The 18263-nt window shown below is 36.8% G+C and overlaps 3 protein-coding genes across 3 annotated transcripts in view; 1 reads left to right on the top strand and 2 right to left on the bottom strand.

Annotated features, from left to right (window-relative positions):
- HELRODRAFT_188493 (hypothetical protein) overlaps positions 1-384 on the bottom strand; it is a gene marked incomplete at both ends in the record, with an annotated part of 9114 nt that extends 8730 nt beyond the window's left edge. Inside the window, one exon of the mRNA XM_009020988.1 lies at positions 341-384. Coding sequence (XP_009019236.1) covers positions 341-384 — 44 coding nt within the window. The remainder of the gene's footprint in view (positions 1-340) is intronic.
- A 903-nt stretch (positions 385-1287) lies between these two features.
- HELRODRAFT_161000 (hypothetical protein) lies at positions 1288-12448 on the bottom strand (the record flags this gene model as incomplete). The annotated part of the gene is made up of 17 exons (XM_009020989.1): positions 1288-1315; positions 1533-1651; positions 1996-2178; positions 3454-3622; positions 4213-4276; positions 4342-4467; positions 4663-4811; positions 5667-5840; positions 7461-7592; positions 8007-8140; positions 8803-8877; positions 9792-9869; positions 10014-10115; positions 11105-11202; positions 11326-11539; positions 12122-12269; positions 12378-12448. 17 exons carry the CDS (start codon positions 12446-12448, stop codon positions 1288-1290), a joined length of 2064 nt encoding a protein of 687 aa, XP_009019237.1.
- Positions 12449-13591: 1143 nt separating this feature from the next.
- Positions 13592-16556, top strand: HELRODRAFT_161001 (hypothetical protein; the record flags this gene model as incomplete). The annotated part of the gene is made up of 3 exons (XM_009020990.1): positions 13592-13664; positions 14222-15107; positions 16460-16556. The coding sequence occupies 3 exons, from the start codon at positions 13592-13594 to the stop codon at positions 16554-16556; spliced, it is 1056 nt and encodes a 351-aa protein (XP_009019238.1).
- Between the last annotated feature and the right edge of the window lie 1707 nt (positions 16557-18263).

Consider the following 18263-nt stretch of genomic DNA (forward strand, 5'->3'; position numbering starts at 1 on the left):
TATTTATTTTGCGATAGATTTTGAGCTACGCTGTTTTGAAATCGGTGAAATTTTCAAAAAATTCATTTTTTTCTAGATTTTTTGTTCAAAATATCCTTTGATTCGAGACAATAACATTTATTTTTTTTGTTATTACATTGTTTCACTGATATGCACAAAAAATTTCATCAAGATATGTTGGCTAGTTCAAGAGATATAGCGTTCTACGTAGGTACAAGTTTTGAAAAAAATCGCTCAAAAATTTGAGGATGCTGTCACAAAAATCTTCATAACTTGAAAAATAATTGAAATTTTTTTATAAAAATTTTATTTTGTCGATGAAATACATTGAGGTACTTACTGTTCAAATTTTAAAAAAATCGGAGATGGTCGGGCGTGGACCATGGTTCAAGTTGACAGAGAATGACCCATATATATATATATATATTTTTACAATATCCTATAAATTTTACCGAATGTTTGGCGTTAATATGTTTGTAGTTCGTTTTTTCAATTTTTCTCACTAAAATTTTTTGGTGAACGTTTAGTTTATTAAAATTCAAATTAAACTTATTTTCCGAATTCATGCTGCAAATAAGGCCATATTTCGATTCCGAATGGATCATCATCAGTGCTTTTTGATGTTTATATAGGGAAATATTGACTTTGTCAAAATGAACTTAGATGGAAATTAGGTGTCAGGTTTCTTTATTGGCTGGTCATCCTCTTTGGTCTCCTTTTCTTCATCGATAGCATCATATTCTTCTTTGTCACTATTTACTTATTCTATTAATGATGATACGTAAAAGTGTCCTATTGCACAAAGTTGAACATCGTAATAACTAATTAAATGACCGTTAATGATTCACATTAAACAAAGAATTAACATTGTAAAGACACAGTGTATATATACTTAAGCATCCGGCAACATACACAACGTATCAATTCGAACACCGAAGATGGTATAGAAATATCTAAAAAAGCTTTTTGTTCTACGGGTTTAAACTTGAAAACGATTTACGACCTACGGTTAAAAAAATCGAAAAATTAAACAGGAAGTTAACCAGCGCAGAACATGGTGTGATATTCTCAATAATACACACACACACAATACAATATATATATATATATATATATATATATGCATGAAAACAATAATAACATCGAATTGTTAAAAATTCGACAACATTAATCATTATGATATCGGAATTTACGATTCAGTTCTAAAAGCACTTTATTGAACGATGTTTTACAAAGCAGTTTTAGTGACAAATATTTTTCACTGAACTATTTTGTGTGTACACAGGCCTAATATGCATCAAAGTCAGTGCAACAACTGTTCAAAATATGGAATAATAATAATAATAATAATAATAAACAATAACAACGACGAAGCAAATTTTTGCTCGAAAAATTTGTTGCCTTGTATAATTTTGTCAACTAAGTAGTGACAAAAACAATTTATAAAAACAACAACTTTGTTTTTTGTTAAAATGTTTATGAGAAATCAGCTTGTCAAAATATAAAGGAAACAAACAAATAAAAAAGTGAACCTGGCTCCACCGCCTCCAAGCACAACCCCGATGCTCGTCCCTGTTAAAAGTCTAGCCAGTCGACTGAAGTCTGTCAGTCTATCAGGGGTCTGACTTGATAGGTCCCTATAAGTTTCCATCTGAGTGTTGAGTTTGATTAATGTGCAATGTCAATGTTGCATTACGAATTATTTTGCTGTCGTCTTATTCATTAACGCTATTAACTTCTGCATTACTGTTTTTGAATAAGATTCATTTAGCTGAAAAATTACGTGAACAATGTAAAAAATGCGAAAAATGTTATATACAGACTATTAGACTAAAATTATTGTCTTGATTAAAATGATATATTTCTATGCTTAAAATGAACTACTATTAAAATTATAATTAGTGATGTTCTAGATCTGCGACTCGTGTCTGTCTTCAAGATTGTTATGACTCATCAAAACGTACACAAGCACACATATAGCCTAAAACCTCTAACCATTTTGATGGTGGATTTGCGACTGAAGACTCTCTTTGGACATCTGATGTGGTAATGACCAGAACACCAGCTCCTAACATTCAACCAGTCCAGTGTGTTCTTCGGACATGGCGTGTCCATCTTGTGCAGGAGGATGAGTTTCTTCTGAGCTCTTACCGACATCATTTCCAATTGCTTTTCAAACTAGCAAATATATTATATATACATATATATATTATATATGCTGGTAATAGACCATAATTTTAACAATATTCTATAAATTCTACCGAATGTTTGGCGTTAATATGTTTGTAGTTCGTTTTTTCGATTTTTCTCACTAAAGTTTTTTGGTGAACGTTTAGTTTATTAAAATTCAAAATAAACTTATTTTCCGAATTCATGCCGCAAATAAGGCCATATTTCGATTCCGTATGAATCATCATCAGTGCGATTTAGTTTATATAGGGAAATATTCACTTTGTCAAAGTGAACTTAGATGGAAATTAGGTGACAGGTTTCTTTATTGGCTGGTCTATCTTCGTTGGTTTCCTTTTCTTCATCGATAGCATCATATTCTTCTTTGTCACTATTTACAATGCTAGTTTTTATTACTTTTTTGTTTTCATTGTTGATTAAGAGCCGGGTTGGGAGTGAGGTTGTCATTTTTTGTTGTATATTTATTTTTGGTTTATTGATGTCAATTATAACTGCTTCTGCAATTTTAAGATGCGTGTAGTTGCATCAATAGTCATAGCCAAATAAACATCCAACAAAGAATGACAACATCATTACCAACTCGACGCCTGAATAGTAACTTCAATAACAATGAAGAACAAAGAAATGACAACAACAAAAATAAAGAATACGACACCAACTAATAACTTTTCTTTGTTTAAAGAAACTATATAAACCAAACCTGCACTGAAGATGATTTGTAAAAAATCGAAATAAGATATATCTGCATGTTGAAATTTGGATAACAACAGTTTTATTAAATTTTCATCATGAACTTGGATAATTCTATTTTCAACAAATTTAACAATTTCCAGAAAATTCTAGTAAGAAAAATAGAAAAGACAAACTTTAAATTGATTAATGCCAACAATTCTATAGAATTCATACAATACTGTATATATACGTATATAAGTGTGCGTGAGTGTGTGCGTGCGTGTGCGCGCATACGTACATTACTACAGTATTAAAATTAATATATTACCAATACTTTAAAATATTTTGGAGTTTGTAGCATATCAAATATGATAATAAATTAGAAATTGCACTAATTTAGTATTTTAAAAAGAATGACGAACGACCCAGCTGCTATTATTATCACAGTAAAGAAAGATGATGACGAAAATACGGTCAAGTAGTTGGAAGTAAGATATGTTGAAAATATGATTAAATGAAAACGCGATAGCATTATTGAAACCCTGGAAAGAAAATAATTCTTTTTATTAGGTTATTCAAAACAGCAGCAACCTTGGCAACCGATGAATCATGTTCTGCCACAGCAACGATGAGAATGCAGTCAGACTGCCTGACGCATCTTTGTGTCCATGGCGACATGTAGAAGTCGCATTCGTACAGCACCATCCTGTGAAAGTCCTCCTGTTGTCCCAGCCAACTGGACAGTCGATACTCATTTATCCTGTTTGTGGGAATGCATTGTGTGTGTGTGTTTGTTTGTTTGCATTGTGTGTGTGTGTTTGTTTGTGTGCTTGTTTGCATTGTGTGTGTGTGTTTGTTTGCATTGTGTGTGTGTTTGTTTGTTTGCATTGTGTGTGTGTTTGTTTGTTTGTTTGCATTGTGTGTGTGTGTGTGTTTGTTTGCATTGTGTGTGTGTTTGTTTGCATTGTGTGTGTGTGTGTTTGTTTTGTATGTGCGAGTGCATGCACTAAGAACTATAGCAGTACAATTTTCTACAAGAGTTTTTATTGGCAAAAAAATATAAAATGAGCCAGTGATCCGAACCACCAAAAAGAAAATACATAAAATGATTAATGAAAGAATTATTAAAAGTTGAGCAAAATAAAAAATAATTAATTAAAAAAGGTTTGTCAAATGATGTGTAAATGAAATAGCATGTGTTGATGAATTGAAGCCTATTACTGTGTTATTTCCCCATTGCAAAACTATATAACGAAGATAATTATTCACAAAGTTATATACATCTTAACATGAATGAATTCAACAGTTATTACATTATTATTTATCAACATTCAATGAAAAAATCCTAACGCATCAAAAGCCGTTTTGCCCAGCTTGTTCTGCACAATTTCACTGTTCAGCCTCAACGTGGGACCTACAATTTCAGATTATTTTTTATTAAATATTGAATCAAGAGCTTAAATTTGTGTACTAACTGACCGATTGCATTCAAAGAATTCTGCAACTCCAACGTGAAGCACTGAATGGGAACTTTTTCATTCACTGCGACTACGGCAACCGTTGCTAGGTTTCCGGCTGTGCACTTCGTGTCTATGTCTACTTGCTCTGGGGCAGTCATGTTTTCAATTGGAACACATTTTCACGTTTAATAAAAAAAGCAATTAGCAGGAAAAAAAATTGATTTGAAAAAAGTTTTATAAACTAGAGTAAGCTCTAGAAGTGAAAAAATTGAATTGAAAGAAAAAAATAATTAAAAAATGTATCACTGCCATCATCATTGTTATGAATAAATGAACTGACCCATAAGTGTAGAATATACTCCAGTTTGGTTTCCAAGCGACCCAAGTATTCGCTGTCCAAGTAGGTGGATCAATCTGGTAACGACTTGTGGGTGCTTTTTTTTGATGAGGTTCAACATTTCATCAGGGATCTGAGCTAGTTCTGTGTCTCTGTAGATAAAGAAATAATAAATGAATAAATAATAACTTGCTGTCGGGTTAGTGCAAAATATCGACATCAGCAGCATCATGCGACGTCCAACCAGGCTATTGACAACAACCAACAGTATGATCTCCAAACGTCTTAATGGACGCAATTTCGCAAAAGATCGTAAAAGATGGATTCAAATTGTTCAGATTAAGCATACCCATCCATCCATCCATCCATCCATTCACCCATCCATCCATCCATCCATCCATCCATCCATCCATCCATCCATCAAATGAATTAAAGAGCAAAAAACATAATAACAAAAATAATAACAATAGAAACAGAAATAATAAAAACAATAATTTAAATATGATAATAACTGTCAGAACTATTATTGTCAGAGGGCTTAAGAAAATTTAAAAAGTTGATCCAGGCGAACCAATTATACAAGTTGGTAGTTGCGGTGGAAAGAAAAAATTTGAGACTCTGCTGTGCTGTATGAAAGTAGGTCGAAGGTTGGCTCGCCTCACAATACCCACCAGTATTTTGCGTGAGACCTTCCTCACGGCTGGAGGGCAAAGGAAGTTCGCGCCCTTTATTTCTTCCATTTATGTTATGCTATGCGGTGTGCATCAAACATTTTACCACATTTTTGGAACTTCACTTTGATGCTTTAAAAAATTAGCAAACACTTCACTAAAAAGATGACTCAAAACAAATAACAGTAAAAATCAATAAAACCAACAAAATTCATGAGAAAGCAGATTTGAATATTTTACAAACAAAACAAATTCGTGTACGAACTACCACTATACATTATAAGCATTGGGTTGAATTTTTTTTAGAGTTTTTTTTGTTATGTTAGTGAAACTCACCTGACAGCCATGAGGGTGGTAGATCTGTCGGTCTGTGTGAGCACCTCAACCAGGCCGACCAACTCACCCCTGCCGTACTCACCCACCAGTTCCTTCTTGCCGGAAGCCAACTGGATGACCGATCGAATGCGACCATTCAGGATGATGTACACGCAGTCCGACTTCTCTCCCTGCCTGAGTGGGTGGGTAGGTGGGCGGGTGAGTGGGTGGTTTATCGAGGGCGCGTTATAAAATTGCGACAACGGAAACAGAGATCGTGACGGTAACAGAATTTACGAATTTATGTGCTTCTTTCGCAATTGCTGCTGTAATGTTGCTGTAAAGTGATGTTCCAGGGCTGAGCATTGTAGCAGAGGTCGGCTGCCTGTTAATGAGGGAAAAGTCGGGTCCTGCCACCTCGTCCGGCGTCTCTCGTGGATGCCAAATATGATGATACAGTATCCATTATTATTTTTATATTGTTATTACAACCATTATTAATACCATTATTATTACCATCATTATCACCTTAAATTTCTTGTGATTAAATTAGATTTATCGTCGACATAATTAATATTAAATTAAAGTAGTAGTATTAATATTTTATTTTAAGTCGCAACAACACACAGTACATACATCTTCTAATACAAAAGCGTACGGAGCCAGGAATGGCCATTTTAACAATAGCTTAACGTTTGTTGCTGTATATGTGAATATCGGCTATTTTTAAATAATTTGAAATTAAATGTTAAAATTAAATTAAAATATTAATTCCAAACCAATGGCGGCCAAACTCAAAACCTTCATTCAACTAATTGCTACAATCATTTTGGACCCATTTTTAAACCAGTTAAAACCTAATAAACTATAAATAGGCCATCTAGCAGTAAGTTGATGATGATGATGATAGAATAGAAAGCATCTCGTTAGATGTGATTATGACGATTAATCTATACAGATGACTTGCGCTTATTGAAAATAATTAATTCATCGAAGTTACTCTTTTCAACAAATTTTCACAAACTTTTATTACCATTATTAAAACTGCAATTATTATTTATATTATTGAAAAAAGTCTCAGTCACAAAACAGTTTTGTGATTGTTTAGAAAATATGTCTAATGTTTAATTCCATCTTAAACTGTTGCGTTGGGTATTTCATTTTCTATCCAATCTACTTTACAGATTTTTCGTTAATTCATAAAAATGCTAAACCAAACTGTTTTTAATAACAATGCTGCCAGTGAAAGTTGCCAATGAGAGTACATAGGAAGACAGACAGATTATTTCTGTCAACTGTTGAAAATATTACGGGTAGAAATTCATCATGCAATGTTGGCAGCTATCCACTGCTTGCATTGAATGTAAACAATTTCAAATAGATTTAGAATAAATTTCAAACAATTTAGATTGGCATTGAGGTTGAATGCACTCTGCATGCGTCCAATTAACTCTACACATAACAGCAGTAAAAATTTATAAGTAAAAATTTATCGTAATTAAACAAGCTGTACAGCAGCAATTATCATTGTGAAAATTATTTTGTCCTTGAATGTACTACAACAATTCTACTTTGAGATGTGAGATCAATTTAAGTTTAAAAACTACAGTCAGCAAGAGAACTTAACCAATAGACAGATATTATAAAATTGATGCAGCCGTTATGTAGCTGTCTAACTAACTGATATTTGGAAGGGACTGGGATGAGTAAAAAAGGATAAAATACCATTCAGTGAAACAACCACTGAACAACAAACCAACCAACCGACAACTCACAAACACCAACAAACTTACGACAACCAATAAATAAATCTACCTGTAGAGAGCCCTGCCAGCCTCAATAAGCACCCAGTCGAGAGCAAAATCAATCTGTCGAACAAAATGTGACATTCTCTTGATGACTGTCCTGCCAGCATTCAGAACTATGCTTGGTTGGATCTTCATCAACCTGGTTCAACAGTTATAACTGCATATATTAGTCCAATTTGGAAACATTTGGAAACCAATTATTATAAACGCAACTAAATTATTTGAAAGACTGAATAAATAATGATTCAATTAAAAATATTTTTACAGAAAATCTGAGTAAGTCTGAAAATATTACAAAAAGATAACATTGCTACCAATACATGAATATAAACTATGAATGAAATGTTAATCTAGCAAGCGTTTCACTGGACACTCTAAATGCACCGACCATCTGCCAACATCAACCAACAAACAACCAACCATCTACCATCACTTATTAACAATCCATCCACCCTCTGACATAATAGCACCACCACCACCATCACCACCAACAACAACAACAAAAGCAGCAACAACAGCAGCAACAGCAACATCAACAACAACAACAACTAACAGATAGAAGTCCTGCTTGGCAATGTGAACAAAGATGACATCAGAGATGGCTTTCATGGAGAAGAATGAAGGCTCCCCAGTCAAAACCGCCAGTGCTCCGACCAACTCACCAGGCTCCACTATGTACATCGTTCTCTGGCCATGACAATCAATGTTTCAACACATGTGGAATATGTTTCAACGCATGTGGAATATGCTTCACCATATGTGAAATAGGTTTCATGCCATGAATAATAAATAATTATAAATGAATTGGAAGAACTGAAAGATTGACTGCATTAGTTGAGTTAGTTGATTGACAACATTGACAAAAATGTTCTTTATAAGAAATGTACATCCTCCTTCTTCTATCACGTCTAAGTATCACATTAATAACCACCGTAGTTACCATCAGCTGATTATCGTTAACCAACATTAATCCACAGCAGTCATCATATTCATATCATCATCACCAACATCGGACCATCAAATCCGAATAAATATGAAAAGGAATGAATACTGAGAAGTTGGGTGTTTGAAGGGATGCCATGTTGAAACTCAAAAGATTAATAAGATTACAGTGACGATGAAAACAATATATAGTGCCACCACTAACGATAATGATGTCCAAACTTAAAAAAATGTACACACCACATACCACCACATACCACTAACTCACTCATCCACACACACACACACACACACACACACACACACACACACACACACACACACACAAACACACACACAAACACGAACAAAGATACATACATTTGAAAATGTTGTAACAAGGATGTATGAAATAAATTGAGACGTACGTTTTCAGACTCCTTGCCAACAATTTGCTGGAGAACTTGAACCAAGCCACTGACCATGAAGTAGATACTGCATTCCTTCATTAGCAAGTGAGTGAGTAAGTGAGTGAGTGAGTGAGTGAGTGAGTGAGAAAGTATGACGGATGAATAGATGATAAATGGACGAATGATGGATAGATGGAAAAATGAGCGATGGATGAACGTTGGAGGAATTGAAGGATGTGTAAGTGGATGATAAAAATAACTTTGAAATAGTTAGACACATAGCAAACAGTGAAAGAAAAAATTTAGAATGAAAATGTTAACGTTGAATCAAATGAATGACGTATGTGTGAATGGTGAATAGATGCCACAATGTATACAAGAAGTATAATAGATTATTATTATAATTATTACTATAATTATTAGTATTATTATTACTACTATTATTACTTTTATTATTATTATTACTATTATTAAAAGAGGAAAGGCAAAATTGAAATGACACAAACAAACAAACATAAACAAAAATCAACAAATAAAAGATCAACGTTTAGACCCATATCATTGAATGTTCAAGAAAAAAACTTTTTAAAATTAATTATTACATATACAAGTGCAAATAAAGATTTGAACCAATAAACCGAAATCAAACGCGTAGCCAACTAATATTGAAATGTTGAATGCAGAATGTTGAATAGATATAGGTGTGTAGGTGGGTGGGTGGGTGGGTAGATAGATAGGAGGTAGGTAGGTGGGTGGTTAGATAGATAGGAGGTGGGTAGGTAGGTAGGTAGATAGGAGGTAGGTGGGTGGGTAGATACTAGATAGATAGGAGGTGGGTGGGTAGATACTAGATAGATAGGAGGTAGGTAGGTTGATACAGGTGAACATATGAGAACCGATGTTTGAAGTAATAAAAAAGCCACAATAACAATAATAATATAATAACAAGAAAAAGAACAATAATGATAATAATGATAATAATGCCACAGTAGCCAGCAAGCACCAACTTGATCGCCCTGTTTGACGAGCATCGTGTTGGCACGAACATGTCTCAACAAGCACTTATCCTTCAAAATTGTTGGGTCCTTAACAAGCAAAATTATCAAGATCACACGCAACGCATCAACATCACACACAACACATCAGCTTTACACACAACACACCAACATTACACACACACAACACATCAACACCACACACAACACATACAAAACAAGTGACCAACTAACTGTTAATCCAAGAAGTTTTGCCAAGTCTTGCATGGCAATATCTAAAATCTGATTGGACGATAAGCCATCCAATGACGAGTTGTGATAATTGGCAAGTGGGTGCTGATAATGATGAGAAGAATGCACGTGGTGATGGTGGTGATAATTCTGAGGAAATATATTGTTGTTGTCAAGAGGCATCTGATTGAATGTTTGGTTGTTGTTGTAGAAAGGTTGGGCAACGAATGGTTTTACATGTTGATGTTGGTTTTGTGGCAGATGTTGTTGCAGATGTTGTTGTTGCAAAGCAGAAGGATGCATTTGTAAGTGTAAATTTTTCTTATGCTTGTGTTGTTTATGCTCTGGAGATTGTTGCACATGAACATTTTGCTTGAGATGTTGTTGTTGAATAAGTTGTTGATGTTGTTGTTGTTGTTGGACTGGTAGTTGTTGTTGGACTAGTGGTTGTTGTTGTTGGATTGGTTGCTGTTGATCATTGGATGCTTGTTGACCAGATTTCAGTAAATCATTCAACTTTTTTACATTATCTGAAAATGTCAAAAAGCAAATTTAAGAAACTTATCTCTGGATAATTTTTGAGATATTTCATTAAAAACAAACAAAAGAAAGGATTACTAACAAATTTCTCAATTGGTCAATTAATCATATTCCAATAATTAATCAATTTTTTTAAAAAAACCCTGACTAATCAATCAACCAGCCAACCAGATAAACACTCAACCAGCCAACCATGTAATTAACCAATTCCTCAACTTATCATGGACCAACCTTGGTTCTGCATGGATTTTGTGGGAGACAGAGGAGATAGAACTGGGGAATGAGATCTTGCTCTCTTATTAAATTCTTTGGTCCGTTTCAGAAATGCCTTCTAAATAATTAACGTTAAGCCTCATGATAAGGTTCATAAGAGATTTTAAAATGTTCATCTGCCTTCAATGACACAAGAATTGAACTTTACAACAACAAAATGTTTTAATTTTTTACTAATTTCAGTTTTGAGGTGATATCATAATATTAAAAATTGAAACTAAATATTGAACATTGAGAATTAAAAAAAATAAAAAGAACAATAATGATCGTGACAATCTTACGCAGTTGTTCTTATTAGTGTCGATGAGATCGGATGGATGTACTCTGGCTCTGCTGCACGCAGCTACAAAGTCTGAAGCTTCCAACTGGCTGCCTGATTCTACGCAATTAAATATCTACAATTAATTAAATAATTATCCGAACTGAGTAGAAGCGTACACATGCACAGATGCAAACATACGTGCACTTGCACTTGCAAATAAACACATCCACCCATTCATACCTCCATTGATTGAGGATATCTTGCTCGGAAAGGTCGCAGAAGACTTGGCTTCAGATGTTGCTACTGCTGTTGTTGATGTCGCAGAGGCAAGCGGATTTGTGTCTGCAGTAGACGAAGCAACTGTGGAGAGTGCTGACGGGTGATCAAAGATGGACGTCGCAAAACTGTCCGATTTGATGTTAGCTGATTTGCATTTGTTATGAACAGGACTGGCCTTTGAGATGCCAGAAAAACTGGAATGAATAAGGAATTCCCTGTCCGTCTGTGACTCCTGAATATGTTGTTCAGTTATTGGTTGGCTGATTGGTTGACCAGTTGATCAGTGAGGTTTTTGTTTGGATGGTGGGTTGAATGGTAGCTTAGTTATTTGAATGGATGGTTGATTAATTGGTTAGTTTTTTGGTTGGTTGGTTGATTGGTTTGTTGGTTGGTTGGGTTAGCATGGATAATTTGACTAGAAGATGCATCAACTGCAGATGGACATAAACTCATACGTCAACAAAAGAATGAATAATGGCAATAACAAACTTAAACGACAAAATGTATGACATATAAAATATAAATGAAAATAACAAACACAAGCACCCTCGTCATCAATGGAGCAAAATAACAATGTAACAATGCAGCAGACATGAATGATATATGTAACATAACACAACAAGTGAACAATGCAACCATATAACAATGCAATAGAACAACAATGCAACATGTAATACGTCAATGCAATAGAACAATGCAACGATGTGACACTGCAACAAGGCAACAATGAGGCAGAGCAGGAAAGCAGGAGACGCACGTGGTTGATGAGTTCCTGACTGAGTCCCAGGTAGTTGTGCAGTGCCATGAAGGTGACTCGCTGCAGTCGGATCATGATGATCTGGATCACCCGCACCAAAGACTCTGGATATTGCTCGAGTACCACCTTGAAAGCCTGAGCTGGTAATCTGAAAAAACAATAATGATGATGATGGTGTAGATGATTATAATGGTGACGACGACAATGATGATGATGAAGATGATGACGACGACAGTGATGATGATGATGAACTGACCTGAGGACAGTCGTATCAACAGCAGCCACTGCAGACACGGTTCGGTAGTGGGAGGTGTGCCCCTGGATCATCAATCATTACATCATGTTACATATTCATTACATCATGTTACATATCCATTACAGCATGTTACAGTATGTTACATATTCATTACATCACGTTAAATATTCATTACATCATGTTACATATTCATTACATCATGTTACATATTCATTACATCATGTTACATATCCATTACAGCATGTTACATATTCATTACTTCATGTTACATATTCATCATTATTAACATTATGCTAATTTATAATTGCCCAAAACAACGTACATCTTAATATATAACGATATATTTATTTTCCATGATTATAAACAATTAATAACATCAATATGCTGTGATGCACGTGTGTGCATTGGGTCAGGTTACAGTAGTAATTCCAATTGTTGACTATACGATTTGTAAAAAACCTTTTTCGGCAGTTTTATTTTTTAACTTTTTCCATTCGTAATCTTTTATTACGTACTCTTTTTCTTGGGTCAAACATGAATATCGGTTCATTATGCCAGTTTATTACATCTGTGCCACTTACAAATTTGAACATCTGAATTAAATGACCTCTGATTCTTCTTTTTTCTAACGTTGTTAAACCAATCATAATTAATCTGTCATGGTATGGTAAGTTTTTTTAGTTTACACACTCTGGTTGCTCTTTTCTGAACTTGCTCTAACTTTTTTATGTCTCCTGTTAGATATGGATTCCAGACTGTATCCGCATACTCCAGGTGCGGTCTTACTGGAGATGTATAAAGCAGTTTTAGTGATTTTTCGTATTATTATATTTCTTGAAACTTCAAATAAAGTGGAAGATAAGGTGAAGATAAGAAAATATCTAAGAGCCTAAATAATTATGAATAAAAGCATTGGAAGGTACGGTCCTTTAACGCTTATTATCATTGATAATATGAAAAAATAACAACAATAACGATAACAATAATAATAATAATAACAATAATAGTGTCATTTATAAAGCACCATGGCAAGCGACTGAGGCGCCGCCACCAACTGAACGAGTTATGACGAAAGAAACCAACAACAACAATACCAATGAAACATGTTAACAAACAACAACGACGATGACAACAACAGCCTGATAACAACAACAACAACACACGTTTAGACGACATTTTCCCCGAGATCGGGGGTTGCCGTTTGGCTACCTATGATGAAACCAAAATACCCCTCGCGCACCCTCTTCTGCGGGATACTGAGGGCCATTGTCACTTCTGTCATCATAAGTAACTTATTTGGCTAATTTTTACGCAGGACGCCCTTCCTTACGCAGCCACAGTTATAAGCGGTGGGCCTAGCCTTTGATGATCCAACATCACTCACAAGGCAGTGAGGGTCAGTTTAATGTCATAACCAGGACATTCATAGCCAGGACATCCTGATAACATTTAAAAAATAATGATTTTTGTCGTGTGTAGAAAATCTTGACAGCCTTGTAATGAACAACAGTACAGCCTAAACAATTTTATTAGCGTTCCTGTAAATTGCACTGATGACGAGTTATACCAAAGAAAAAACTCCTTATCTGCATGCATATAATTATCACTAATAAGAACCTGTGTGTAAGTGGGTTTGATTAGTTAAAATATATATTTAATTATTTCTACAGCGTTTCTTCCTCTACTTACCGTTTTGTTAGGTAGGGTAATTAGTAGGTATATTTACCTACTGATGATTTTATTGGAGGATGGATATCTGTATATTTATATTGAATTATTTATTGTCCTGGTTATGACATTAAACTGACCCTCACTGCCTTGTGAGTGATGTTGGATCATCAAAGGCTACCTCTCCGGAGACCCAGTCCATGGGGTTGTGGTGCAAGGCCCTGTGGATGGTCTGGCTACTGGCACCCCACTCTATAGTGTGGCGGTGCAAGGCACTATAGATGGAAGGACTACTTGTAGACCAAGGGGTTGGAGGTTTGGTACCTGGAATGTAGGCACGTTGACAGGAAGAAGTTTGGAAGTGGTGGAGGAGCTGCAGAGGAGAATGGTTGACGTGGCTGCATTACAGGAGATCAGATGGAAGGGTGAGGGTACAAGGTTTGTGGGGGCTAAAGGTGGAAGATATAAGTTGTGGTGGAAGGGGGATGATGGTACGAGAGGAGTTGGTGTGATGGTAAGAGAAGAGTTGGTGGAGAAGGTGTTGGAAGTGAGGCGGAGAAGCAATGGGGTAATTGTGGTGGTGATGGTGTTTGGAAAAGTAATAGTGAGGGTGATATCAGGATATGCTCCGCAACAAAGTAGGAAGGAAGTGGAGAAGGATAGGTTTTATGATGATGTTTCTGACGAGATTGGGCAAGCGGGGTTGAATGAGTTTGTGGTGTTGTTGGGTGATTTGAATGGTCATGTGGGGGCGGATGCAGACGGATATGAAGGTGTACATGGGGGATGGGGATATGGTATACGGAATGAGGAAGGGCGTAGAGTGTTGGAGTTAGCGGATGCACATAGCATGGTGGTGGGGAATACTTGGTTCACAAGGGAACCAGCACGATTGATTACTTATAGGTCAGGGGAACATAGATCGATGATAGACTATATATTGGTAAGGGCCAAACATAGGAAGTATGTGAAGAATGTGAAGGCGATACCTGGTATGTTGCAGCATAGTATGGTTGTGATGGATGTGACATCAAAAGAAATGGGGAGGAGGAAGAAGGATAAGTTTGTGGCAAAGAGAAAGACATGGAAGTTGCAGGATGCAGAGGTGAGGAAGGCATTTGAAGTGAAGGTGGCTGAAAATTGGGAGAGTGGTAAGGATGGAGATGTTTGGGAGAGATACAGGGACTGTGTGTTGGCTACGGCAGATAAAGTATGTGGATGGACGAAAGGAAAGTGTAGGCATGGTAAGACGTGGTGGTGGGATGAAGATATAAGAAGGGTTTTGGAAGTCAAAAAGGAGAGGTTTAGGGTATGGAGAAGGGACATGACGGAGGAAGCGGAGTCTGAGTATAGGAAGGCTAAGAAGGTTGCAAAACAGGCAGTGGCAACTGCAATGACGAAAGCATCAGATAGGTTAATGAAGGAAATGGAATTTGATGTGAGTTCGAGGAAAATGTTCAAAGTAGCAAAGCAGTCAATGAGGGATAGGAAAGATGTTATAGGGAATGGATGTGTTTGGGATGGATCTGGCAAGTTGTGCATAGATGAGGAGGAAAAAGCTCAGGTGTGGAAAGCTCATATGGAAAGGTTGATGAATGAAGAGAATGAGTGGGATGGAGATGTGGAATCCGCGGTCACACACGGACCTATAGAGAAGGTGACGATGGAGGAAGTAGAGAAAGCAGTTAGAGAAATGAAACTAGGTAAGGCGACAGGGGTTTCGGAAGTGGCGGCAGAACATATTAAAGCGAGTGGGGTGATAGGAATTGAAGTTATGATGAGAATTGCTAACAGTATGTTTGATGATGAAGGTATACCTGAGGATTGGCGACACAGTGTGTTGGTGCCGTTGTATAAGGGTGGCACAGGTTGAGGTTTAGCATGCGGCGCCTCATGATTTTATCTTAACGGGGTTGCCGCATTGCGGAAAGACAAAAAATATATAAAGCGATAATAGGAGAATTATTGGGTGAGAACGCCGTAGTTTAACTCTTGGTTGATAGTAGACGGTAGAACTTTGCATTTTAGTAATTATTGGTTTAATTTGGAGTAAAAAACGTTTGGTAGTAGGTTTGGCGGTAGGACGTTGGCAGTCACAAGTCTAACTGGAACGTCGTTAATAGGAATAAAGTGGTAATTGGTAGCAGGTAGTAATAGCGGAGTCAACAACTCCAACACAACAGCGTCGTGATAACAACCACCACAACTACAGCAGCTGCAACAACCAGTTATTTCAACAACATCTCCAACACAACAGTGTCGTGGTTTCAGTTATTTCAACAACAACTCCAACACAACAGTGTAGTGATAACAACCACCACAACTACAGTCGCTGCAACAACCAGTTATTTCAACAACAGCTCCAACACAATAGTGTCGTAGTTTCAGTTAATTCAACAACAACTCCAACCCAGCAGTGTCAGAGTAACGACCACCTCAGCTACAACAACTCTTATCCAGCAACATCGTGGCGTCAGTTATTCCAACAACAACACTCGCACAACAACGTGACAGTCTATACCGTAGTAATAAAGCACGTTTGTCACCCCAAACGACAATACATACATTAACTTAATAATTGAACAATATTTTGTTAATTTGTATTCTATCTCGATTTATTTGAATATCAAGAAAACTTATTTTCTGTTTCTACACATCAAATTTCAAGTCTTTTGATAGAAGCCGTAAAGAACCTGTTACAAAGGGCAAAGGAGATGTGAGAGATTGTGGGTCATACAGGGGTGTGAAATTACTAGAGCACGGAATGAAGGTAGTGGAGAGGGTGCTTGAGAGGAGGTTGAGAAGTATGGTGACAGTTAATGAAATGCAGTGTGGGTTTATGCCTGGTAGGGGAACGGTGGATGCGTTGTTCATGGTGAGAATGTTGCAGGAGAATTATAGAAAGAAGAAACGAAGATTGTACATGTGTTTTGTGGATCTAGAAAAGGCTTTTGATCGAGTACCGAGGAAGGTCATTGAATGGGCGTTGAGGAAGAAAGGAGTGAATGAGAGACTTGTTAAAGCTGTGATGCAGCTGTATGAAGGGGCAAAGACAAAAGTGAGGGTTGGAAGGAGGATGTCGGACGCTTTTAGTGTTAAGGTAGGAGTGCATCAAGGATCAGTGTTATCACCGTTTCTGTTTGCAATTGTGATGGATGTTGTGTGTGGAAACATAATGGAGGGGTTGTTATTTGAGATTTTGTATGCAGATGATTTAGTCTTGATGGCTGATAGCATGGAAGAATTGCAGTTAAAATTTGACAGATGGAAAAGTGTTATTGAAAAGAAAGGGTTAAAAGTTAATATTGGTAAGACGAAGGTAATGGTGAGTGGGGAAGGTGGGGAGCGAGTGATAAGTAAAATAGACCCCTGTGGGGTATGTGATAGGAGAGTGAAGGCTAACTCGGTATTGTGTATAGGATGTCAGAAATGGGTGCATAAGAGATGTAGTGGTGTGAGGGGGACACTGAAAAAGGTGGAAGACACGTTCAAATGTAAGAAATGTGTTCATGGTGTGATTAATAGGACGGACGCAAGGACGGGGTTGAGTGGTGGTATTGAAAGAGTGGAAAGCTTTGTTTACTTAGGGGATAAGCTGAATGCGGAAGGAGGATGTTTGAGCGCAGTTACGGCTAGAGTTCGTGTGGGATGGATGAAATTTAGGGAACTGGGTGGGGTATTGTGTGGAAAGAAATGGTCAGTGAAGATGAAAGGGAGGGTATATAAAGCATGTGTGAGAGCAGCGATGGTATATGGTGGTGAAACTTGGGTGTTGAGGAGAGAGGAGGAAAGTGTACTGCAGAGGGCTGAAAGAGCTATGGTGAGGATGATGTGTGGGGTTAAAGTGAAGGATAGGAGGAGTAGTACAGAGCTGATGTCAATGATGGGACTGAATGAGGACATTGTGACATTGATAAGGAGATCGAGATTGCGGTGGTATGGACATGTGTTGAGAAGGGATGAAAGGGTCGGGATTAGGCGAGCGTTGGAGTTCGAGGTTGAAGGAGTGGTAGGAAGGGGTCGTCCGCGATTGGGATGGAGAGAGCAGGTGGAGAAGGACAGGGTGAAAGCGGGGTTGCGTGATACTGAGGCGAGTGACAGATGTGGATGGCGTCGAGGGGTATTTCGGTTTCATCATAGGTAGCCAAACGGCAACCCCCGATCTCGGGGAAAATGCCGTCTAAACGTGTGTTGTTGTTGTTGTATATTGAATTATTT

The sequence above is a fragment of the Helobdella robusta genome, assembly GCF_000326865.2.
Source record: "Helobdella robusta unplaced genomic scaffold HELROscaffold_3, whole genome shotgun sequence".
NCBI lineage: Eukaryota > Metazoa > Annelida > Clitellata > Rhynchobdellida > Glossiphoniidae > Helobdella > Helobdella robusta.